Raw genomic sequence first — 25,163 nt, forward strand, 5'->3', positions numbered from 1 at the left:
GCCCTTTTCTCAGACACTCATTTGGCAATTGAAAGTGGAAACTCAGACATTGCCCTTTTTGTTACTGATGTGTCTGAACAGCCAGAATCGTAGAGAGATGTACAGGCTTTTAAATGATTTCTGTTCTGTGCAGGTTCTTTGTGACAGCGGTTAATTCTCTAAAACTCACAGTGAAGAGCACAGGCACAGGTCTTTCAAAGGGATCATGTCACATATATCCACTCTACAGAGACACCTACTCACATGAAAAGGGAACTTTTGGTGCTGAATATCTGTCATCTTTAAACTTCCTGCGTTATTTCACACATCCTGTCATTTAGCGCTCTGGTGTGTGGTGGAACAACCACGTTCACGTCACATGAAATAGTGAAATAGATATTGAACAAAAAGCACTGAGGGGGGAATTATTTTTGCTCATATATATATAAACGTTGTAATTTCCCTCTTGGCTTTCAGATTGTAAAATGTATGGGTAGTCTGGATTCATCAGTATACATAAGCATATACTGAATATTCTCAAATAAATTTGTAGAGTAACAGCTTCAGATTAGGGTCATTAGACCTGTGCTTATTTCTTATCAGATTGTGGTTATTCGGTAGTTCACACAAAGAATAAGGACATTTGTCACAACATCTGTACATTTTCTGTTTGAAGAGGAAGTACTGGTAAACTTCAGCACTGGAGAGTTTGTCATACCTGCCAGACAGCAGCTTCCTGATTATGTTCTGATAGGGAAGATTTTACGCAAACTTTGCTAAAGGTTCTGCGTGATGAACACTACGTATGCTTTGATTATTTGTGCAGTGTACTCATTATTACTGATCAGAAGTTTATAGTGGCAATACAATGTTGTGGAACTATTTCAGTCTGAGTATTAAATGGCTGGAGCAATTAATTTGCTATTCATGTGAACTGAGCCTCTTGAACTTTTCTCAGGGTGGTACTTTCCTGTGTCAGAGGAGTTCACTGGACAGCTCACTAAGGTTACAACGTACTACAGCTAGTCATTCATGATGTAATCTCTCTCACAGAGCAACAGAGGAAATGGGGAAGAATTTGGTTATGTAAACAATGAAAGGATTAATCCATGAGGATTTAATGCTATCAAGATAAGGAGACTGAGCCGAAAGTTAGCATGTCTCAGTCAAACAATATAGCAGCTCCAAGGTGAGAGGAGGCAGCATCATGCGGGGTGCAAGAAGCGGACACCACAAATAGACCTTCAACACACAGCAAAGCTGAGAAACGAGATTTGTTTACTCTCATAAAACAAACAGCGGACAGTCCACTGTCCACAGAAAATAAATGTCCACACTGAGTCACTTTCATGTACCTTGATGATTATGACTGTGCATTCTTAGTGCTGGTGCCATGTCCAATAGCCTGTCATTTTCGACTGCGGTGTGTCTAACACTGTCCTCTCTCAATGTCCTACTTCTTGTTCCTTCTACTTTTAGGTGCTCAGCAGGTACTTGGCCCAGATTTTATGAAAGAGGAAAGAAAAGGAGCTGCTGTGCCAGTAAATCTGTCCTCGGAACAACATTTGAACAATGGCAGAGACGGGTAATGATTTGAAAATTAGAGGGAAGGAGAGATGAGAGGGAAGCTAATGTAACAGATGATCAGTATGGAGATCGTGTCATCATGGATCACCCTGCAGCAGTGTGGAGATGCCCGAGAAACACAAGTTGGGGAAACCCATATATCCCACAATGCACTCGCCTGGTCCAAATAGTGTAATTGACATAAATGTGCACAGTGAAAACACAGTTGAAAGCACCGTTCCTTCCTTTAAAAAAAACCAAACTAACCAATAATAATAATAATGTAGTGATGATGACGATGATATCCAGCTTTAACTATAAAGCACGCCATTCCCAAGTTAAAGACAGAGGCAGAGCCCACATTTCTGTCAGGTTTGGGAATCCCCTGTTTTTTATGGGAATTTCCCTGGTGTTAATGTATACACAAATGATCAAGAGTCACATTTACCCATTTATTATTTACTGTGTGTGCGTGTGTGTGTGTGTGTGTGTGTGTGTGTGTGTGTGTGTGTGTGTGTGTGTATGTGTGTGCATGTGTCACACAGACTCTGTTGATTCCTCAAGGAACCAAAGGAACAGGAGGAGACAGAATGTCTTCCAGGAAAGCACACATTTCAGATGCAATTATGGAAGCAAGCAGCAAAAATCAAGTGACTGTTTCCAACTCTGTTTTTATCCTGTGTGTCTTCATCCTGTTTTTTTGGTTCTGCACATTTAGAAGTTTAGTCTGGTTGCCCAAGGAGTTTAAATTGACATTTTTAGTATTTATATATTTCTTAAACTGGACTATGTAGGCATAGCCTTATGCCACTTTAATGGTGTCATTTTACAATTTTGTAACATGTTTCCTGGGCAGATATTTGTGAGCTAAATATTTCCACTTCAGGAGTTTACCATGTTTATTTGGGGATCAAGAGGATACCATGACAATCAAAGGGGGAGTGTGTCTCAGCCTAAAATGACAATGTAAGGTGGGGACATTTTTTTCAATCATCCCTATTCAGCTTTGCAAAAACACCTACTCAGTTGGTTAGAGTTACTGTAGTTGAGATCTAATGTACTGTACGAGTTGCTCACTCTTCATGTTAAGATGAACCTCCTTGAAGACTTAGTGAATGTCACTTGTAAAACCAAGAGTGCCCACACATCTTCCAGAGTACCCCACATGTACATAAGTGCAGGGGATTTGCGTATGTGAGAAGGGTCTCTCATATTGAGAAAGATCTGAAAACGTGGGAGTATCTATGGTCTTTATTGGATGGTGAGCCTATATTACATCACATTTACATGTTCGAGGTAGTTTCTCTGTGATCACCTGTATTTATGAAAGTACAGACAAAAGTATGGCCCACACTGTCTTTAAATTTGCTGGGTTAATTCAAGTCAGTAATGAATTTTCCCATTTCTCGCCCATCCTTTTTTTAATGCAACAACGTCCAAGCTCAAAATGATGTGTCGTGTGAAGTGAAGAAGTTAAGAAAAAAAGTGATGCTTTAATTTTTGACTCAAGAGTCAAGGGAAAAGTCAATTGCGGTATCTCTGCCTGAATCTACTACGCCTAAGTCTCTCTGAGAAAAACAAAATGAGCCAATGGAAATGTCAATAAATGTCCCTGTCTTTAAATGGGCTTCTTTAGGTCAGACTGTCTCCACCCACCCTTCCTGCCATACAGCTAGTTAAAAAATATGGTGAAGATATAACTGTTTTCAGGAAATGTTGATTCATTTCAGTAACACAGCCAACAATTTCAAAATAGCATTAATGTGCTATTGTCTTTCATCAAGTGGTGATGCACTGGGCATTTTTCACTGGGAATGTCTTTGGGAAATATTTATTCTGTGAGAATGCTTCTCTCACTAGGCGATTGTATTCCTTTTGGTCATTCCCCTGTCAAATGTGAACTGAAAGCAGAACCTGTGTTCCTTGGCTTTTCTGACTTTCTGCTCCTCTGTCCCCCCCCTTTTTTTTTACATCCAAAATGACAACTGAGAATGCCCTGCAGTCATACTGCATCCACCCGGAAGGAACTGAAACTCAGTGGCTTACTAGGGCATATCGGCTCATGTTTCTGTATGGACTTCAATGAACCCAAACCATATTTGTTCCACTCACTGCTCTCCAAAGTGCTCCAAGAGCACAATTAAAAACACAAAATTGTCCTTCAGGTAGCAGTCTTCATTAAAAAAAATACCATCTTTATTATCACTGTATTGTAATTAGAAACTACAATACCGAGGACTAACTGAATAGATTGTTAATAATTAGCATGCTCAATGTCATTTAGAAGAAGAAAAAGTGCAAAAGAATAGATAATTGCATTCAAAAATATGTCAATATAACACTGTCATACACTTTAAATGATGCATGTCTTTCAGTCATTCAGATTAGTTGATTACTAATTGTATCTATGAGTACACATGAAGGCTTTAACCAGGTACTAGCAGAACCTGTCAGATACTGTTTATCTGTACCTTAAACTAATATGCAGCCAACAAGTGTAAGACAGGATACGTAAACGGAAACACAATCTACCACATCATAACCACAAATAGCACCATTTTAATAAAATCAGTAAATTCAAGAACCCATAAAAAGTTTCCACATTCATAAATAAATAATCTTACATAATGGAAAAAAATAAAAAGTGCAAAAATTCACATGAGTTTGTGAGCTATTGTGTGTTGAGATACAGAAAGGGCCAAAAGGAAGTGTAACTTTATTTAGGGTACGCTGAGTTTCCCACTGTGATCTGGAAATGTCTGGTGAGTAAGAAATGACTAAGCTCTAGCATTTTCTCAGAAAAATGAAAGACCATATTGGTGTTATGCAATATTCTTAACTTTTGACTAATGTCTTCAAAATGTACCATATTTCATCACCAAACAGGACAGTTGCTAGGGTTACATTTATAATGTTTTGTGTTTCCCTAACATGTAATGATCTGTCTGATATTTAAAAATGACTGAAAAATAATAAGACACACATATGTTTCTATGATGTAAATCCATGTCACAATAAAGGTTCATTCATAGTAGTTGGACTTGAAGTTTCAGTACTATTGTAATGCATTAATACATTTCAGCTTGATATAAATAATGAATTAACGGCATGTTCAGATATAAATAGGTACACGCTTGAATTTGTAAAAAGAATTTAAGGTTAGACCACTTTCTGTCTGAGTCTGCTTAATCAAACAGGACAGCCCAGAAAGCGTAACCCTTAACAATGGATTAGCAGAAATGACAAAGTCCGTGATAAATCCACAATATACTGTCTTTTACAGCATAGTGATTGATTTAACCTGGCTCTTTCTTTGAACAAAACTGTAGCATTTGAATACCAAAACGTGCAATGAAAATGGTTTTCAATTTGGCTGAATAGTGGCTTTAAAAAGATACTCCTGAAATAAGTTGTTATGTAAACCGCCAGCTCCAGACCTTGTGTTCTTCACAGTTGACCTTTCTGACACGTAGTGCTTTACTTCAGGGCTTGCAGCTCCCACTGCAGTTTTCCAGTGATCTCCGTCACCCTCTCTTAGAGGTTGGCGCACTCTGTACAGTGCTTCAGGAATTCGCCAGTTTGATCGTCGCCGTAAGACGTCAGACAGCGGGGACACTGTAAGTCTGTCGGGCCTTTGCGCTCAGTCCGAACAGGCCCCTGTGTGGACGGGCCGCTTGCTCGGCTTGCCCCTGGCTGATCCGCCGCGTTCCTCTGCAGCGGCTCGGCGGTGTCGGTCTGAATGTGACCGCCGGTCCTGCGTCCGGTGTGAACTCGGCACACCGGTCCTGCGGCATCTTTTGCGTCCTGTGAGAGAGACCAGACGTTTACAGTTAGGATTGAACTGCCCAGTTTCACCTTGGTGAGACTACTTTAAAAAAGCTATTTTATCTTTATTTTTAAGCTATTTTAAGCTTTTGTGAGCATTTCAGCTTGGGTGTGAGCGGGACTCATACCTGTGTTCGGAGCTGTAGTTTGAGGCGCAGCACTTCTTCCTCGAGGTCCTGAATTTTGCTTTGGGCCCGCTCCCGGTCAGAACGCTCACTCTTGAAGTCATCCACATAAATGAGGACCTGAGAGAAGACAAACCAAAAAGACTTGAGTCAATACGCAGTGCACTTGGGACAGGCTGAGAAGTTCTCCAAATTCAACACACAAAGCTCCCATTGCTCCTGACCTATTGCAATGAGACAAACTCCCATGTCTGAATATTTACAGTATAACTGAATTTGGAATTACATTTTGTGACCCAAAATCCATACTAATGCATCTAGAACATCCAAACCATCCTTTTGGTTTAGAAGGTCACACCTCAAACAATGTTGCCACTATGTGACAGCTTCTTTATTTGTCCTAAGTAGGTAACTTACTGGACTAACTGCAATGCACTTTATCTCAGTTATTGAGTAACAAATTTAGCAAATGTTGCAATTTTCTCCTCATATATCAAAGAATAACAATGAAGGACAAACTCAGTGGGCACTAATACTCAAGGTCATGAACAAAGTGCACAGCAGTTTGACTGAACGCAGACCACAGTTTCTAGCTTTGTAATGACCTGCTGCTCCAGCATCTGGATGTGCTCTTTGTCCTTCCTCCTGACATCCTCCAGCTCCCTCCCCAGCTTGGCGCAGTCTCTCATCTTCTCCTCCAGCTGCCGGTTCAGTCTCAGGATCTCCTGCTGCAGCATGCCGGCGTTGGCGGGCCGCAGCTCCGCCGGCACATTTACCTCCTTCAGCCTCTGGCACAGGCCCTTCACATAATCCTCCCTGCTCAAGTCATACTTCTGCCACTTGGCATTAAGGCTTTCCACCTGTGACAGAGGCAGGGCCAGGATCAGTAACTCCACTCCACACAGTGCATGTTAAGATTCACCACAATGCAGGCTTCTACTGATTTAACACGGTTGTTTGGAACATATCCTAGATGACATTAAAGTGAAGAGGAGGTTAGCATATGGTGTTCCATTTGCAGGGCACTGTAGCTTAAAATCTTGCTTGACCTCTACCCTAAAGAAATGATTCAGACTAATTTCTTAATGTATTACTTCTTAATTGTATAAAATCACTGGTCTTAAGGATGAAGTTGTGAAATTGGATCCATTGCTGATGAGAGGCAACGTACAAAAACACAAAACAGTACATAATAAATGAGTTTTCTTCTTACATAAGCCACTCTTTGCTTCAGCACTTTGTTCTCCTCTTGTAGTTTGCAGACAATGGGGTTAAGATGAGCAGCTTTTGCAGACACTGTACACTGATTTAAAAGAGAGAAAAAGCACAACAAAGAATTTGATGTTTAGAATTACAAATAAAAGCATTATGAAGTGTCTACCTGCAGAGTGTAGTAAAGTGGTACACATAACAGAATACACAGAATCAGTAATCAGTATAGGCCTAACTAGTGTTGCCTCATTTTCTTGAAAAGATTTTGTTTATTTTTTGAAAACATTCCTTGGCTCCTGAAGTGATAGGAGTGTGTTTCCCTGGTACACATACCTCACCAGGTTGCTGTGAGGGTGTGCGGCCCTCGTCTGAGCCGTCCTCCTGCTTCTTCATCTCCAGCCTCCTCAACAGCTCCTGACACACCCCAACTGTGGCTCCCAGCTGGGCCCTGAGCTGGTCGGCCTCCTCCGCCAGTGAGCTGCACAGCACCGCCCTGGTGGCCTGTGTGCGATCCCGTTCCGCCAATGTGCGCTGCAGCTGCTGGATCTCCAGGTCCTTCTCATGCTGGGGCCTGTGCGTGATCCTCAGGATCTCCTGGTCCTTCTCCCTCACCTGCTGCTGCAGCCGCTGGATCTCCTGCAATCAATAAGTAACACGTTCAGGCTTGTGGTAAAGGAACAAAATCAAAAAAACCATTTTGTGTCACTGCAAAGACAAAATAGATGGAAACAACACTCACAGGCCACTTGTGAACATATTAATGTTTACTGTATTGTGAACACAAACTGACAATGTCCATGAAGTCCATCTTAGCCCCCAACCCAGACTGTGTGGGCTGAAGGTCACAGGCTGTAGCACAAGCTACTTCAGGTCGCACCTTATTTAGTCACTCTATGGCTCTTTTTGATGTAGTGAGTTTATACACAACATGCAATTTGTGCTTAATGTAGAATGACAGATTTAAAGTAGTGTCCGGGTGTTTCAGGCTGAAATAGCAAATCTTCCACAACAAAATATTTATGTGAAAATGTAACAATATATTAATTCATTTTCATTAGTTTTGTCCATAATGCTTGGAGCTGAACTAAATCGCTCTCACAGTCAGAGTTGCAAGTTGGTTTATTACATTCGAAGGTTTATTCTGGGCCTAACATGGTTAGAATTGCATTACTATCGTGCTTTCTTCCTGATAGCAAAGCATACTTAAATGTGCCTCATTATAGGAAGAGAAACAAAGTCAAGTACAAACTGGCCATAAAGACTGAAACTGGCTTACTTCTGTATAGAAATCCCCATCCCGGATTGCACGTCATATCTACACTACTATACATTTAGCTGTTGAAATACGCATATTCGTCACAGTAGCGGAAAAAAAATCATATTACCACAATGGCTGATAAAGGACAAATGCCTTCAGTAAGAACCCAGGTTTGTAAGCCTGAATCTGAATTATAGTAGAGGAATATAATAGAGGAAATTAAATTTCTCTTGTAAAAATAACTACACATTCTCTCCAATCAATGTTGATATACCATATTAGGGAGAGGCTGCTGACGTTACCAGTGCTGTGGCGTAACAAAAAAGATATGTGAGGAACTTCCAATGCATGTGTTCCAGTATGCAGTACTTCTAAAACGACTGCTAGCCTTTCGTACGGAACAATTTGGAAAAAATAACGCTAACCAACTTTCAAATAAACATTTAACTTTCTTAAAAAGCCAAATAACTGTTTTGAATTTATGCAGAATGCCTAAAACATTATGTTACAATCCTGGTTGTTTTTACTCACTAGTTTGCTCTTTTCCAATTGTTGGACAGAGAGTGCCTCCGCGTCTCTTAATTTCCGTTTATATGTGGCGATTTCCTTGCACAAATTGTCGAACAAAGACTTAGAAGGCCCGAATACAAGAGGTTCCTCTCCTTCCAAATGAACGGCGGTTTTCTCATATCTTCCCAATCTTGCCTTAAGATCTGCAATAATATTGTCCTTCTTGCATATCTGATGACTTAGCGAAGCGATTTCCTGACGTGTTTCGTGATAAAACGTATTTAGCGTATTGTAACTCTGAAGTTTGGTTTTCAGCACCTCGTTTTCCTTCTCGACATTTTCCATTGCAAATACTTCTAGATTATATCCACAAGGTAGAAACTTCGCACTGACAGTTGTCTGGACTGTTGTCAGTATGTAGCTATTCCATCAGCATTTGGCGTTTTAATTCTTCGTCCGCTTGGTACAAGCTGTAGGTTGTCGTGGGCTCAACAGCCGCAAATCCTTCAGCTAGCGAGAAGGTCAACTCTATTCGAGATGGGTGCATGGAGTTTCACAATAATAATATTCCATCGCTTCTGGGGATTTCCTTGCGGGACTTCCCCTGCGAATCGGCGGACTTTTCTTGTACTTTACTTTCTTAACAAGGTTGGGATACTTTAATGAATACTCTTTTGGGCTTAGCTGATTAAAGGCTTACGGTAATGTTTTGAAAGATCAAATGCACCAACCAACATTCCTAAATTCATCATTCATTGCTACTTTTTTCCCCAGTCTAGCTGCTTGGGCTTGACACAAAGTTATCTAACTGTTACGCGCATGCGCTAGTCGCTTCCGGTATACACTTTAAAAAAAGTACGTTTTGTATTTACAGACGTTTAGCAGCAATGGTGAAGTTTGTTTTTCTAGCACAATTTCCTGAAAGTGGTGGTGTTTTATATTGATTTTTTAAATGTTAGCAATGCTTCTGCGATGAATGCATGTATGCTACGCTCACCTGCTGTGTTCTTTCCTTCACAGGCAATTAAGTCCTTGTTCTCCCTTTAGTAGCACAAGCACAAACGCTCGTATACATCAGTCTCCCAAGAAGTCTTTTGTACTTCCTCAAAATGGCAGAACACCATCTATTTTCCTAATTAGAACCCTGCCCGTCTGTGGTATGTGTAGGTGTTTGGGCAGTTAGACACCAGACTTGCAATAACGAGGGGTGAATATGGTAATCTGGAGTGTGTGGACAAAGGAGTGAGTTGCTTATAGAAAGTTTTTTTGTTTGTTTGTTTTCATATCCACCCTTAAAATGCCTAAATTATACTACAGGAGTAAGTGATCAATTAAGCTATAATGTACCATAAGCATCTGTTTATAGTGTAACAAAAATTAGTACACTATCTAAAAATCACTTGTTCAAGGACAACAAAACAAAACAAATCAACAAAACACTGAATATTCTGTTTAATCATTAATTTATTTCACTATTTTTGTCTTGGAAGAGTTGTTAGAGTAGCTATATTTAGAACAAATTGATAAAAAAGATTATCAGTCATTTCCAGATAATCAAGTTTAACACAAATGTTATATTAAGAATATGTGACTTACATGACTGGTAGCCAGAAACAATGGACCTGTAGAAAGTCACTTTACACTTTTGGCATATTTTTCTATACTTATATGTCTATCCTATACTTACATGTCTAAATATGTGTTGTTGGTGGTAACTTGAATTGCTAACAGGAAACTGCTGAAAAGTTTCCTGAAAAGGCCTCCATCAGTGAGGACAAACAAATGGTGGCTGGGGAAAGGGGTGTAATGCAGTGAAAAGCAAAATGGATCTTCAATGTTTTATTGGCCAGATAATCATTTTGTTAGTGTGGTTTTTCACAGAAGGAAATAAAACCACAGTTTTGAAAAGGCAGTACAAGTAGAAATAACACCCATAAATAGATGACTAGGCAATTGTACTAAAGGTAAGCATTTTAGGAAGATAACATGAAAAACTTTAAATGATATAACTACATAATTTAATGCTATTATTAATGTGCTCAGGGATAGTATATTGGAATGTTTTTAACTGAGATCAACAATTTAAGACAATTTAAAAATATATTATAAAATAGTTATTGGAGAGTCAAATTGTGTATTGATATATACTGGAGCTGATGGACATCACTTCCTCTGCTGCAGCTTTCTGTAACATTTGTTTCAGCATATGCTCCAGGGAAAATGTACAGTCTTGCATAATTGAGGCATGGACGTTGTTAATTAATCATGCAAGTATGCACTGCCCTCTTGTGGCACTTACATATTACAGGGACTTACCATGGGCAGTTCTCTGAAAGTGTATGAGTACTTTGCTATTATACACACCCAAAAACACACATACACATAGCTGATGGCTAGGGATAGGGAAATGACCGGTCCAGAAAATAGAAATACTTGACTGTTTGAGAACTTGATGCTTGGGTGTGTGGTTCATATCTGCCATTCACTGTTTTGGGGTATTGGTTGCAAATGTTAACTTTTCAGCTAGGAGCTTTTTGGTTTCATTCCCTCATAGAACATTCGCTGGCATCTTCCAAGGAAAGAAATAATGCACTATAAATGTTATTTGAGACAAAACCTCCAGGGGTTGGGATAATGACTCAAAATGCTATTTGCTCCCACACATTATATCATTGACAAAAAACAACATTTTGTTGTGACTTGTGAATGTACTATGCATACACAAAATTCCACAATGCATTTTGGATGGGGAAATAAAAACAAGAATATTTGCCTGGTTCTGCAAAGAAGTGGACTCATGTTTAAAGTAGAATTCTGGAATCTGAAATTGGCCGTATTTCTTAAATGACCAAATTGTAAGACAAAATGAAAAACTGAACCCCACATAGCAATGATCAAAATGAAGGTGTATTTAATACTTTATGCACAATGACAAGTCTTTCATGATTTGTTTGTAGAAATGCTGTATTTACAGTCTTCATCAACTTATGGAGACACTGATTAGGTATAGGATCTTTAGCATTGTCACTGAAATAAACAGACTCGTGATATAAGTTTTTAATGGGGGTAATGCATATTGTGACTGACACTTACACATACACTTTCTTTAATGACATAATAAAAATACACATTATCTAAGTTGTAATCTCCAGGCAATGGTTTTTCGTTTTCATTTCTCTTTGACTGACACATTTATAATCTCAACTTTATTCAAAGTTCTTTTTTTTTTCAAAATGCTTTTCAATGCTGTCACCATTGTCTCTCACAGAGCACTTCTTGCAATGATGCTCCCCACATCGTCCTTATTGCAGAGCATCAGTGTTTTAATTGTAATCGCTGTCACCGCTGTTTCCATCCTCACCGTTCCCATTCACTTTCCCATCATTACTGTTGTTGTCTTCGTTTACCTGGGAAATGATTGAAACACACACACACACACACACACACACACACACACACACACACAGAGTGAATTATTGAATGTTTAGAAAGACACTAATAAAAGAATGAGGGCTAATTAAAAACAGCACATGGGTGGTATAAGTGCACATATTATTGAGACCATTTGCACTCTGATGTCATGCTGTGGTCAATATTCACTATAGTCATTTTCATGTGTCTTAGCGATCAGGTAACAATCCACAATCATTTTGTATTATGATCAGCCGGTTTATTTTGTCACTATTCTTTCACTGTGTGGTTTAAGTGCTGTAAAACTACATGTGGATGTGCACATATACACATAATTAGATGACTGTTACTCAGAGGAGTTATGGAGAAGTCTACACTGTTGTGGGAGTCTGCCTGTGAGACTAACCTTCTTCTTCTCTCTCATGTCCTCCTCGATAACTGGTTTCTCTTCACCCTCCCCTTCACCTCCATTTACGGCTTCTTCATCTTCTCCCTCTCCATTTTCTTCTGTTCCTCCCTCAGTGTTCTCATCTCCACCCTCTCCCTTCTCACCCTCTGCTTCCTTATCACCCTCTTCTTTGCCCTCACCATCCTCATCTTCCTCCCCTCCCTCTCCTTCATTTCCCCCCTCATCATCATCATCATCCTCTTCTTCTTCTTCTTCTTCTTCCTCACCCTCTCCTCCCTCTCCTCCCTCTGCTTCATCTCCATCACCCTCTTTGTCTCCACCCTCTTCTTCACCTCCCTCTCCCTCCTCTCCTTCTCCACCCTCTCCTTCTTCTCCCTGCTCTTCACCTCCTTCACCCTCCTCTTCTTCATTACTGGATTCACGGGAACCACTCTATAGGACAGAGATTACCAGTGTCACTATAAATGACTTCGTCCTTCTAAATAGGTACTAACAATATGGAACAGTTGAACGATGAAGAGCTGTGTTGTTCACTTGTATATCATCTATGTTTGTCATATTCATACCATGTTTTGGATATGCAAAATATCTAATGTCTATTACACAATTCCAGTGTATATAACAAAAATGATCCTTTTAATCTAAGTGTGGATTGTATCAACCAATAAAATATACATAGTAAAACAGAAAACCATAAGAAGTTACATTAGAGCTGCGTCTCTTCCTCTCGGAGTCATCATTTCTCTGCAGTATGACAGAAAAAAAAGCTTTTCATGTTTCATGGATACTAATACTTTGGAAGGGAGAAACATGAATCAAACTGGAATTATTAAGGACAGTATCCTTGAAATATTAACCACTAAGTTTAAGTGTAGGAGAGAAATAAAGAGGAAACAGTTATATCCTTGGAAACTGATAGATGAACCAATGAGGTTATGTTCTTTGCTCCAAATGTGCATTTGATTTGTTGAAACAATGTCTGTTAGGATATGAGGATTTTGTTGTCTAATACAATTTTAATAGCAATAGAATAAATGCAGAATGAGCATATGTGAACCATGCACCTGATGAGAAGAATGATTTGACACACCTCTCTGTTCTCTGAGCTGTCAGATCTGGCTACCCGTCTCCTCTGTGCCTTTGTACAAAATAGACCAATTGGTTAATTAATTAATAGGTAAGTATTTGACTAATACATTAAAATGCATTAAGAAAGATTAAAAACTAGTAATGGTAAATATACCTACTGGCAAGGCAAGAGATGCTGCCAAAAGGCAGATGCATAACAAAGCAAATTTCATTGTATAAGTCTGCAAGGACATTAAAAAAAAACACAGATGAAGAAGAATACATGGAAAAAATACCAAAATGATTATTTCATTAATAGACAAAGAAGGTATTTTATATTGAAGGTTCAATAATCTCATACTCAAAGTAAACTAGGACTAAATACATACATGTGCAATATATACATTTCATTTTATCAACATCATCTTCAAATATCAGAGGTTAAATGTAAAGTAACTCACAATGGTTCTTACCTGTCTGTACATAGATGAGCAATATCCCAAAAAATGTAAAAAAATGTAATCAAATGGAAAAATATTGCCTAGAGGTTCTTTGTTTAATTTTAAATACCACAAAACAGAAATACCCAAAGGAACGATTTAATTTAAACAGTGCCCACGTTTTACGTCACCGGTGGGACCATCCTGAAGTACATAATGTGTAACTCTAACTGCGTAGACAACACGCCTCCACCCTGACAACTACAAAGAGAGGTAAATTTTACACAAGGGAGTCTCTGTGGTCATACACTGGGGGAGACTAGTTTCTTTAATTAAACATCTTGGGAATTGTTTGAGCTCAGTTACATTATTAAAGAAGTTTACATGATGTTTTCATTTCAGGGGTTTTAAAGTGTTTTTTTTACCAACAAAAAAGGTTGTTCATCAAAAGGAGAGGTAAAGCAGTAACAGTGAAATAGTCATTAGGTCTAATGGCATATTTGTGTATGTGTTCATTCTATATACACATACTGTACTGATATATAAATATACACACACACACACACACACACACACGTATGAAACGCTCACAAATAATTTATTGGTTTTATCAGCTGCTGGTATCTAACTCAGAAGTTGTCTCCCCTCCACAAATGTAAGCACATGTTAATCCATGTGCATACTGTGAAATTACTGAAATTGCAATCATACCACTATATAGCCTTCTTGTGCCACACAGATGAAATAAAATGTGCTGGGATTGATGAGTACTTGGATGGAAGACTTGGATAGGGTAATCACGTTGCTAGTGGAAGTGGAACTGGTGGGCCAGTAGGGGGCAACCTTCCCTTCAGACCAGGTAAAACCAATGCCATAGAGCATTGTAGTGTAAGCACTGTTCTTGGGGATAGGACGTCAGGGTGATGTCTGAAATCACTGTTAGCATTTAATACCCCATACTACTTTATTAGGCAAGAACAGGGGTTCTAGTCTGTAATTGTATCACATTAATTCAGAATATTTTGTTCAGAATGTTTGTGCCTATTAACAAATGTGTGGATTGTTAGGTATTACACCAGGAGACTTCATCCCTTGTCTACTGTCCCTTTAATGGGACTTCCAACAAATAAACAAATAAATCAAATGAACAACAAGTTTTGTTGAAATTGGCTTTAAAATATTTGATATTCAATAAATATTTAGCATTAAAAGCACACTATAATCTGACATAGGTGATGAATGACATTATTTAAATCACAGAGTATAAGACTGTCATTAAGGATAAAACAAATTAATTAATTAAGTCAGACACTATGTGTCCTAGTTTTTTTCATCACATCATCATATACATGATTTTCTAAAATAAAACACAATAGACCTAAAACTGCTCTCAAACTGTTTGCATGCTGTTGCACAGTCAATAAATTAGTACTCATTTGATTTCTGGACAAACAGTGGGAAAAAAAGTATATAGCAGACCAAGTGGTGCAGAAAGAAATATGCCATTGGTCATTGCCATGCAATGTTATTTATGTGAGCTAGCCAGCATCAATAATGTTAGGTCAGCTCATTAACTTAAGACCTATCACTATCAGCTCGCTAAAAGGCTAACATTAGTCCCAATGGCCAAAATGCAAGGAATTAAATTTGATTGGGTAGCCAGTAAAGAGTTTGTTACTGAGAAATATCACAACCGTTGCAGGGAGGCAAAGCAAGAACTTATTTGTTGAGTTCAAAGATGAGAATATTTAAATTAGACACATCTAGGGTGTTTAACATATGTCCAGACTGTTAAGGATACTTAATTATAATGGTAATGTCCTGTTAAGTTCTATGTCATTTTGTAGTGGCTTCCTTTTAAAACTTATGATTATAGCTGTGATGAAAACAGACTGGGATCCAAGTGCGGTCATTAAGATTTAATCGCAGAAGTCAAAACGTACTCAGGGACGAAACAGGTCGGCAACGGGAAGCAGCAGTACAAAAACCAGATCCAGAACACACAGGCAAGGTCCCAAGAACAGGCAAGGGTCACGGTAGTAAAATACAGAGTGGCAGAGATCAGGCTTGGTAGCGTTGTGGGAAACAATACCTCACAATGAGGCAACACAAACTGAGTCCTTAAGTAGCCCGGACTTGACGGAAGAACGAGTCACAGGTGCACTTGATGAGTGGGTGAGGTTGAGCCAGGCTGAACTGGGGGTGGCTGAGCTGGCTGACTGGGAGTGGGTGTGACAATAGCGCTTTGGCGGTGAGGCGAAGTAACCTATATCTTTTTTGTATGGCCAATAGTTAATAATTGTCAAACAATTAAAGTAATATATGCTTAAATTGAAATAACTCAATGTAAATATAATCTGTTCTCAATAAGCATGAACAGATGTCAAAGCCAGTGAGGGCAAATGCCTACTTTACACCTTAAGTTGCCTGGCATTTGTTGTATGCTATGACCAAAGTGCAAGTAATGCTGTCAGAACACATATATAAGCCCCCTGCATTATGCTTCATATTTATTCCCTCATTTCTGAGAAAACTACGCTCCTGACAAGGACACTAATGTACTTATAGAATATACTTGTCATAGTGTACCTTTAAATGTGATACACTGTGTGGGAGACAGTTTCTCCTAGATAATATATAACTGCAGGTCAAATACACCCACAGAATGCTTTCACTGGTGAGCCTGACACCATCTCAGCATACTAAAGTGTGATATTTAAGCAGGAACATTCTGTTTTGCATCCATGCTTTTCTCATGTTTAGCCATCCAATCTTCTGTGCTGGGATTAAAAAAGTTTTTTTTAAATCTTTCTATAACTGTTTCTTTTACGTTTGATTGGTGATTAGGTGGAGAGGTGTCTACTGTATCAGTTGATATTTTCACCTGATTCATACTGAAATGTGGAGCCCTACAGCCAAAGCCTTATAGTCCAACATATCACACATTCAGGGCTTAGCTCCTAAGCCAACAATGACAGGGAGTTCAAAGCAGTGGAATGTAATTGGCTTAATTTCTCCAGAATAGGGAGGGTTAAACAGCAAAGTATTGTTTTACACTTGAATTTTATTATTGAATTTCATTACTGAATTTTTAAAATTATTTTCTGGACCAGTAATTCAGGGCTCTCATTGGCTCTAATAACCTTCACCTCTGGCTGTAATAAATGTGATGTAGTCTGAGTACCCCTCTTTATTGGCCAGAGTTCATGTCTAACAGAGCATCCATAATGTGTCAATAGTGTAATCAGGAACAGGATAAAGAACGTAAGCTCAAGAGTAAAGAAACCATATAACCTATTTTTATACCCATATTTGTTTTCATTCTTGTATTTGCATTCATTTTAAGGACCACTGAACCTTTCAAAAAAAGCTATGGACTAAGTGTACAGTGGTTAGGCAAAGTACAGACCTATCCTAAAAGGGTTCTTTGAACACAATGTATTTCCATAGAATAATTTTCTGTCTGTGTTTCCCAGAAGATTTTTATTGCATGGTCCTAAACGTTGCCCTTTATAATTAGCTACAGTATGTGCTGAAACAAAGACCAAAGGAACCAACAACAGTATACAGACAGTCTATTTATGTGCTGTATATGTATGCATATATTATTACACAAATCTGTTTCCATAGCTGCAGTTTTACACAGCTGCCAATGGGTTGGTATGTGGAATTTTAGTATATATAGTGATACACACATGCACATACACCAATACACGCACACACATACAAAACACTCACTCTCACACACTCACACATACAAAACAGAATATGCCTGCAAGGCCAAATATACAGTGAACTTTATTTACCTTATTTGATGAACATATAATATTGCACACATATAAAACATTTGAATGTTTGAAAATTCTACACTAAAATAAAAAAAATAACATCTGAATATTTCATGTATCTCTATTTTAAGACCTTGAGCAACAATGCATCTACATGAGCTGGACTTGTACTTTTGTATGTCTTGGCAAAAAAGTAAAAAAAGGAAAAACAATAACAACAACTAAAAATAACAAAGAAACACTTAACCTCTAACATGACATTCTGCGACTCCCTTCTGGGTCACTTGCTCCCCTGGCTGCTGTTGCTTTGATTTGAGCCACTGTCAGATTTTGTAGAGTTACTTTTGTTGCAGGAATCAGAAGAATTGCTTGAATCACTTGAGCTGCATGATTCACTTGAATTGCTGGAGCCACTGCTTGAGGTGGTATCACTGGAATTGCTAGAGTCGCTGGAATCGCTTGACTCACTTGATTCACTAGATTTGGAATCACTAGAATTGCTGGAGTCACTTGAATTACCTGAATCACTAGAATCACTGGACTCACTAGAATTGCTAGAGTCACTGGAATCGCTAGAATCACTGGAATCACTAGAATCACTAGAGTCACTGGAATCACTAGAACTGCTGGAGTTACTAGAGTCACTAGAATCACTAGAGTCACTAGAATCACTGGAACTGCTGGAGTCACTGGAATCACTAGAGTCACTAGAATCACTGGAATCGCTGGATTTACTAGAGTCACTAGAGTCACTAGATTCACTGGAGCTGCTGGAGTCACTGGAATCACTAGAGTCACTAGAATCACTGGAACTGCTGGAGTCACTGGAATCACTAGAGTCACTAGAATCACTGGAACTGCTGGAGTCACTGGAAGTACTAGAGTCACTGGAATCACTAGAGTCACTAGAATCACTGGAACTGCTGGAGTCACTGGAATCACTAGAGTCACTAGAATCACTGGAGCTGCTGGAGTCACTGGAAGCACTAGAGTCACTAGAATCACTGGAGCTGCTGGAGTCACTGGAATCACTAGAGTCACTAGAATCACTGGAGCTGCTGGAGTCACTGGAATCACTAGAGTCACTAGAATCACTGGAGCTGCTGGAGTCACTGGAAGCACTAGAGTCACTGGAATCACTTGAGTCACTAGAGTCACTGGAATCACTAGAGTCACTAGAGTCACTTGAATCACTGGAGTCACTGGAATCACTTGGATTGTTAGAATTGTTTGAGTCTTCTTGGTTGCATGAACTGGAATCTGATTTGCATGAGTCACCAGCTTTTGAACTACTGGAACTACCACCAAATGGATCGTCTCCCTGCATATCGTCATCATCAAATGTGTACTCATCTGTTTGATGTTCAAAAGAGAAGACATTGGCTAATTTTGGTTCATCAGCACTGAGCTGTTTTTCCTTGGGCATGTTTCTGATTTCACTTTCAAATGCCACAGGAGCCGAAACATCTTCACTCTCTTTCTCATCAAATTTCATATTGGATTGAAGATCTCTCAAAAATCTATGCCTTTCCACTCCATCTTTTAACTCTTTAGTGGAATCCAAAGTAGTTTGGTCATCTTTTGCTACTGTAGCTCTGGTGCTCTTATGTATTTCATCTCCGAAAGTATTGCTGTCACTAGAAACAGCACTTGCATTAAGCGTAATATTATTGTTAAATGAAGACACAAAATATTTGACTTCCAAATGCTCCTCTGAGCTAACCCCAGAATGCTCCTCAGAACTGCTTTCAGAACTCTGAGCTGAGCTGCTGTTAGACTCCGAACTGCTTTGGAGCCCTCCATCTCCACTCCCAATAGCTCCCCTGGACAGGTCCAACAGCATCAAGCTGACATTGATATTGATCTGGAATGAAAGTGGAAAAAATAAGCATCATTTGAACTGTTCAAAATATGAACATGTTTTAACAGTGACTGCTTTTGTATACGCACATACAAACAAAAAATGGCATGCTATTGTTCTTTCAATGTTGTCATTCACAATTGTATATGGATATTTGAAAAAGTGGTTATTTCTACCTTTGGCAAATTGCTGTCGATGCCATCATCACCACTACCCTGAATAAAAACAGAGAAATGTAAAACTGAAACATCTGTATTTTCCAAATCAAGCATCTTTTCAGAATACTACCTGTAATTGCAAATTTTCACTATTTGCATGAATTACTTGAGCTCACCTTTTAAACTTGGCTTCAACCAGCTGTGAACCATTTTGACACTCTAATATGATAATTCTTTGACAGTTTAGCATTACCTTTTACTCATAACCATCAGTGCTGAAAATGCTAGCCATACTTACCACATAAACATTTTCCTCTTGTGGTATCTGTAACACAAAATGCAAACTATCTTCAATGGAAGTCAGTTATCCTTCAAAATTAAGTCTAATTTTATTTAATACAAGTACTCACTGGAAGGGCAAAGAGTGTCCCTGCTAGGCAAAACAGTAGCAGTGTTGCCTTCATAATCTCAGCTCTTTCTGAAATAAATTATATGCAATCATTATGCATCTATCAATCCATCAGATTCGGTACTATATGTATATATTTTTTCATTACATTTGCACATTACCTTAGCACATATTCTTTGATCCAGAAAGCCACAAAATAGTTGATATTTTTAAATAAATTTTGAAATAGCTGAGTAAATATCTAATTGGCTTCATACTGGGAGACATAACAGATAAATCATTCTTACCTGTAAGGGTTGCCCTCTCAACGTGATAGTATATCCACCTGTCAGATTGTGGTTTGTGGGTGTTTGTGGAGGTGAGGTGGTTGCACTCTGTGGCCTATTTAAACAGACTCAGGTAAGACCCCTTAAAAAAATCAAAACACTGCAATGGCAGTGATGTCACAAGGTGTGACTAACTTTCTCTCAAAGCAGTAACATTACTGCACACCTCTTTGTCTTGAAGATATATTTACCTTAAAATACAGTTGTGGCTGGCTAATGACAAGCGTGCTGTCCTCATAATTTCATGCCTTCTCACAAATTTATGTTTTGGTATCTAAATATATACAATTACCTCTAGGGAGAAGGAGGAGGACATATTTAGATATAACAAACTGTCAGGTACACAGCTCTTGCTAGGCTATGTTTTGCCTTGGTAAATAGTTGCACTTTCACACAAGCCAGCTTTCCATCTTTAAATTTTGTCCACAGACACCTTGTTGAAAAGTGGAATTCAGCTCTTCCTGCCTATATAATTTTTCATACTTCTGAACTAAAAGTGTTTGCTAGATATATCTGCAAACACATCCTGCATGTTGCTTTATCATATGTGTGTTCTCTGGAATATGTTTTGAGCACTTACCTGACATATTCGCATCCAGGGTTACTTGAGCAGTGCTCAGAGAAATGCTACAGTGATGTCAGGAGTAGGACTGAACCTGTGTATGGTGGGCCTTGCCATGCTTATGTTTCTTTGTTATAATGGTTATAGTATTATTTTGGTCATAATGGCTCATTGAAAGTTTGATCATCTTATGTATACCATTAAAATAGGTCATGGGACAAGCAAACTATTATTATGTTAATTTTTATTCTGGTGATATTTCGTACCTAGAAACAGATAATTCCAAACGTTTCAAAAGAGCAATTGAAAAAAAAAAAAACCTAAATTAAAACGTAATGCTTGTACGTACGTAATACATAATACTTGTACTTTAACAACAGGTGTTGTGACACTGTCACATCAGTTTAGCCACAAATTTGCTTATGAATAAATCATACCATCCAGGGGTATATAAATATAAATACACTCAGATGGGTTTCATGACTAATAATAAGATGCAGACTGAATTATGTGTTTTTAGGCTGACAGTAAGGTTAGATATGGTAGAGTGGAACAGGATATAGCAATTAATTGAACTGCTTTGCTTGTGAATTGAATAGTAATGATTGTGAACGCATGCAACCCTCTGCATTTTACAGCAGTATTTATTTAATCAGGATTTCACCTATTTGTTTTGTCACTTCTATTTCACCATAACTTTGCTCTGTAGATATCCCCGTCTCACATTCATATGTCTATAAATTCTAAGATTCCTGTCACAAGGTAGATACACACCTTAATCAAGAGCAAAAAAAAAAAATGCTTTCCTCAGCCAGAGGACTTTTAACATTATACCTTTAATGCTTATGTCAGCGCTACCCCCAAAACATGTTATTTAGCTGAACCAGCTGATTTTGGCTGGTTTTAAAAATATTTGCAACATAACCCTTCTTAATATGAATGGATTCTCAGATACTCTAGTGCAACAATCAAAGATCATATATATCATCACATTCTATCTCTTTTGGCACATACAATTAGATTCTTATCTCTCTTCTATTTCCACAGAAAACACAGTAGTGTTTTGACCTTGAGAAACACTGCCAAATGTAGCACCTTTTATATCCCTACAAGAACAAGGGACCTGTTTCTTATTCAGATCAAAGCTTTAACATTTTTACAGGGAAACGCACACAGCCTCCTCAGTTTGTGGTGGCACCAGCAGCCACTGAATGCTACTCAGTTGGCCTGTTACCTAAGGTCTGCTTTATCAGTCAGTATTCAAATGCTCTGTTAGAATCAAAAGAATCTAAAGATGTGGAAAAAATAATAATGGTGCCAGACTGACATTACTTCAGCATTTTAATGCAGTACAGTTCAGTAAATACATGTTAGGGGTCATCAGGAACAAATGCATTAAAACAAACATTGTAAACAATACAGCTTCATAAAAACAAATTTCTGTAAAAAAGGGGAAAAAATGAAGTTAAGGAACTTCAAACTCTTGAGTAGAAATAGGAGTTGATATATGCTCACATAATGAATAATAAGGAAATACTGTAAGTGAATTCAGGTAGTGGTTATGAAAGTGCGCAAAGGAGGTCCAAGAATAATGCAGGTGAACTTAATTAATCAATTCTTTTATATGCATTTTCACAACATACATGAATGCTAAATATTAATATACATATTATATGAATACATTTTCACACAATATAACCAAGTAAAAATGTCTTCACTATAATTTTATAATAATGGTTTAATATACAACACACTATTTTTTAATACTACACATTATTGACGAGCTAATTATTTTCTTTGTCACACCGAAGCCTGTCATCTGTCTCATAGTGGACTGTTCACAAAATCTGAAGATGTTTTTGCAGTATTTGATTAGTTTTTCCTTGCTACGTGGTGAGGTTGTCTGCTGGTTCTAGCAATTTGATGAACAGATGATTAGATAAGCCATCCATATAAGATAAAGATTAATGGTTCTGCCCTGACACAAAAACTATACTTTAAATTATATGGTTTCATTGCAGCGAGAGGACAGATGCAAGAATGATATCATGAGGTAGCTAGCTAAATCAAACAATGTTTTTGTTTATTGTCAGTGTGTCTGTTAGTGAACCTTAAATATTGAAACTTTCTGACAGGGTTTATTTATTTTATTAATGGGAGAAGTTTCATACACTATATATACGGTATAGATATGGTCTGTTGTGCACCCATCAATAATACATATGCGGACTATTAGTAACTAATAGTACTATTACTACTGATACTATGCGTATTAGTAGTAATGTGCAACTATTCACCAGAATTGCTCATCTCTTCTGTATATTGTATGGTGTTGACCTTTTTGTCATTTGTCAAACAGACAAGCTTTTTCCACTATTTCCACTGTGCATGTGAAATAAACTGGTGATTATTTTTATATATCAATTTTAAAAAGTGAACATCGGGTTATAAATTTGCGAAATGCAAAAATCTGACTGAAAATCGGAATTTATCTCTGCATTATGTTTTGTGATTTTCTGTCAGAAACAGCCATCCAATGTGGCATGGACGATTGCACTATGTAACAATAACAGAAGTAAGCAAATAATTTTAACTACAAAATCAATGCAAAACAACTTAAATATTTTCCTAGGCCTATCAGTACTAATTTAATTGGATTGTTTTAAAAAACAATACAATTGTAGCTGTGAGGAAGAAATGAATTCAATTGGCTATTATGATAATGCTACCCAAGGCATGTCAAAACATAAGGTGGGTCCTTTGATAATTTAGGCTACCATTTATTAGGTCTGAGTCCTTCTGAGGATTTGTTATTTAATTAAATGTAAATTCTATAAATCCTGCATACCTGGATACAGAAATGCATAACACTGGTAGCTAACGTAAATAGCTGCATGAATCAAATAAGCTGATGCTTGAAAACATGCTGGTAAAAATCTGAAAACCAAGTGTTTTGGACCTATTTGTACTATTTTCTAAACGATAAAAATAGAAATATATTTAGTAAGTCACTGGGCCTTAGCAATAAGCTATAGAAGAGCTAGATTTTAATTTGCATGGCCCATTGTTGTTGCCTCCTGATTTTTGCCTTCAGTGTGCAAACCATTTCCAATACAACCAAAATCACAGTCGAGGCATTTAGTGTAGGCGGGCACCTCTGCAGTACCTGTGTTCCTCTTTTGTATATGACCCATGCATGAATGATCAATATAGGCTGTGTCATGTGAGTGTGTGATTTTGTTTTCCTTCAGCACATCATCTAAATCATTAGCAAATGTTCACTTTGGGCATGGCTGTCGTCTCCAACTTCAATGGAACGCGAAGTGCTATCGCAACCTGTGGTGAGCGCCCCCTCCAGACAGTCGCTCTGCTGCTCCGAGCTCTCGTCGCTCTCCGGGCTGTCACTGACATCGCTGGCCGAGTCGCTGGTCAGGGAGGTGCCCACTGCCTGGGGCTCAGTAGTGGCCAAATCACCAGTGGTAACCAACTTCAGGCTCTCGCTGGCAAACCTGTTGTCCTCCTCGCTCTTCAGGTTGATGTTAAAGACTTTAATCCAACTCTAAATGCACAATAGTAACAGTGAATTAGTCACATGATTTTTGATGACTGTAAGAAAGAATAAAGTAATGTGAATTTGTGGCAGGTAGTGTAACAGAGTGATAAGCAGCAAGACTTGTAACTGAAAGGTTGCCGGTTTGATACACTACTGTTGTATGCTGGGTAGGGTACTTAACACAGAACTGCCTCAGTAAATATCCAGCTGTATTAATAGGTAACACATAAGAACTGCACCCTATGTGAGTTACTCTGGATGAGTGTTTGATAAATGGCAATGTAATGTATTTTGGTTTCTATGGAGCACTAGAGTGAGACTGCATGGATATAGTATGTCTCTCTGCTCACCCTGCGAATGTTCTCCTCGCTTCCACGGCTGTCATCTCTCATATCACCATATAGATGAGAGTAACTCTGTTCAGACTTATAAAAAAGAAAAAAAATGCATCAGAAGATGGGGCTGCCAGCTTGATGTACCAGGTCTGCTAAGTGATAATGAATTCAAAATGATACAAAATTGCTAGGACTGCTCATGCCCATAAGCTATATTTACATGTAAAAATATATTTAGAGTAGTCATATCCCTCTTTCTGCAACATTCAACAATGGTACTTAAAGTAGCTGGAAAAAATAATCATAATGCTGCTACATCATGCCCTGTAATATAACAGTGCACATTTGGTCTTGGAAGATGTTCCTAG

At 38.3% G+C, this 25,163-nt stretch overlaps 2 protein-coding genes across 2 annotated transcripts; both read right to left on the reverse strand.

Annotated features, from left to right (window-relative positions):
* Nucleotides 1-4,636: 4,636 nt before the first annotated feature.
* On the reverse strand, nucleotides 4,637-9,240 carry LOC118793391 (TNFAIP3-interacting protein 2-like). Its single transcript, XM_036551555.1, has 6 exons — nucleotides 8,497-9,240; nucleotides 7,041-7,343; nucleotides 6,709-6,798; nucleotides 6,101-6,355; nucleotides 5,499-5,615; nucleotides 4,637-5,349 (listed from the first exon to the last, which is right to left on the reverse strand). Exons 1-6 carry the CDS (start codon nucleotides 8,818-8,820, stop codon nucleotides 5,080-5,082), a joined length of 1,359 nt encoding a protein of 452 aa, XP_036407448.1. The 5' UTR covers nucleotides 8,821-9,240; the 3' UTR covers nucleotides 4,637-5,079.
* Nucleotides 9,241-17,871: 8,631 nt separating this feature from the next.
* LOC118793620 (dentin sialophosphoprotein-like) lies at nucleotides 17,872-24,852 on the reverse strand. The gene is made up of 3 exons (XM_036551847.1): nucleotides 24,811-24,852; nucleotides 24,282-24,466; nucleotides 17,872-18,883 (listed from the first exon to the last, which is right to left on the reverse strand). The coding sequence occupies exons 1-3, from the start codon at nucleotides 24,850-24,852 to the stop codon at nucleotides 17,872-17,874; spliced, it is 1,239 nt and encodes a 412-aa protein (XP_036407740.1).
* Nucleotides 24,853-25,163: the final 311 nt, after the last annotated feature.

The sequence above is a fragment of the Megalops cyprinoides genome, chromosome 18 (assembly GCF_013368585.1).
Source record: "Megalops cyprinoides isolate fMegCyp1 chromosome 18, fMegCyp1.pri, whole genome shotgun sequence".
In the NCBI taxonomy this organism is placed as follows: Eukaryota; Metazoa; Chordata; class Actinopteri; order Elopiformes; family Megalopidae; genus Megalops; species Megalops cyprinoides.

Bases quoted from the DNA above. Each gene is read 5' to 3' on its own strand.
- LOC118793391 (XM_036551555.1), bottom strand. From the start codon at position 8,820: ATGGAAAATGTCGAGAAGGAAAACGAGGTGCTGAAAACCAAACTTCAG. The intron at 6,799-7,040 runs GTATGTGTACCA...CTTTTAAATCAG, and splicing joins CCTCACAGCAACCTGGTGAG to TGTACAGTGTCTGCAAAAGC. The intron at 5,616-6,100 runs GTCATTACAAAG...GTCTTCTCTCAG, and splicing joins TCCAGATGCTGGAGCAGCAG to GTCCTCATTTATGTGGATGA.
- LOC118793620 (XM_036551847.1), bottom strand. From the start codon at position 24,852: ATGAGAGATGACAGCCGTGGAAGCGAGGAGAACATTCGCAGG. The intron at 24,467-24,810 runs GTGAGCAGAGAG...TTGTGCATTTAG, and splicing joins GCGAGGAGAACATTCGCAGG to AGTTGGATTAAAGTCTTTAA. The intron at 18,884-24,281 runs GCAGCAGAGCGA...TGGTAGTTCCAG, and splicing joins GAGAGCGACGAGAGCTCGGA to TAGTTCAAAAGCTGGTGACT.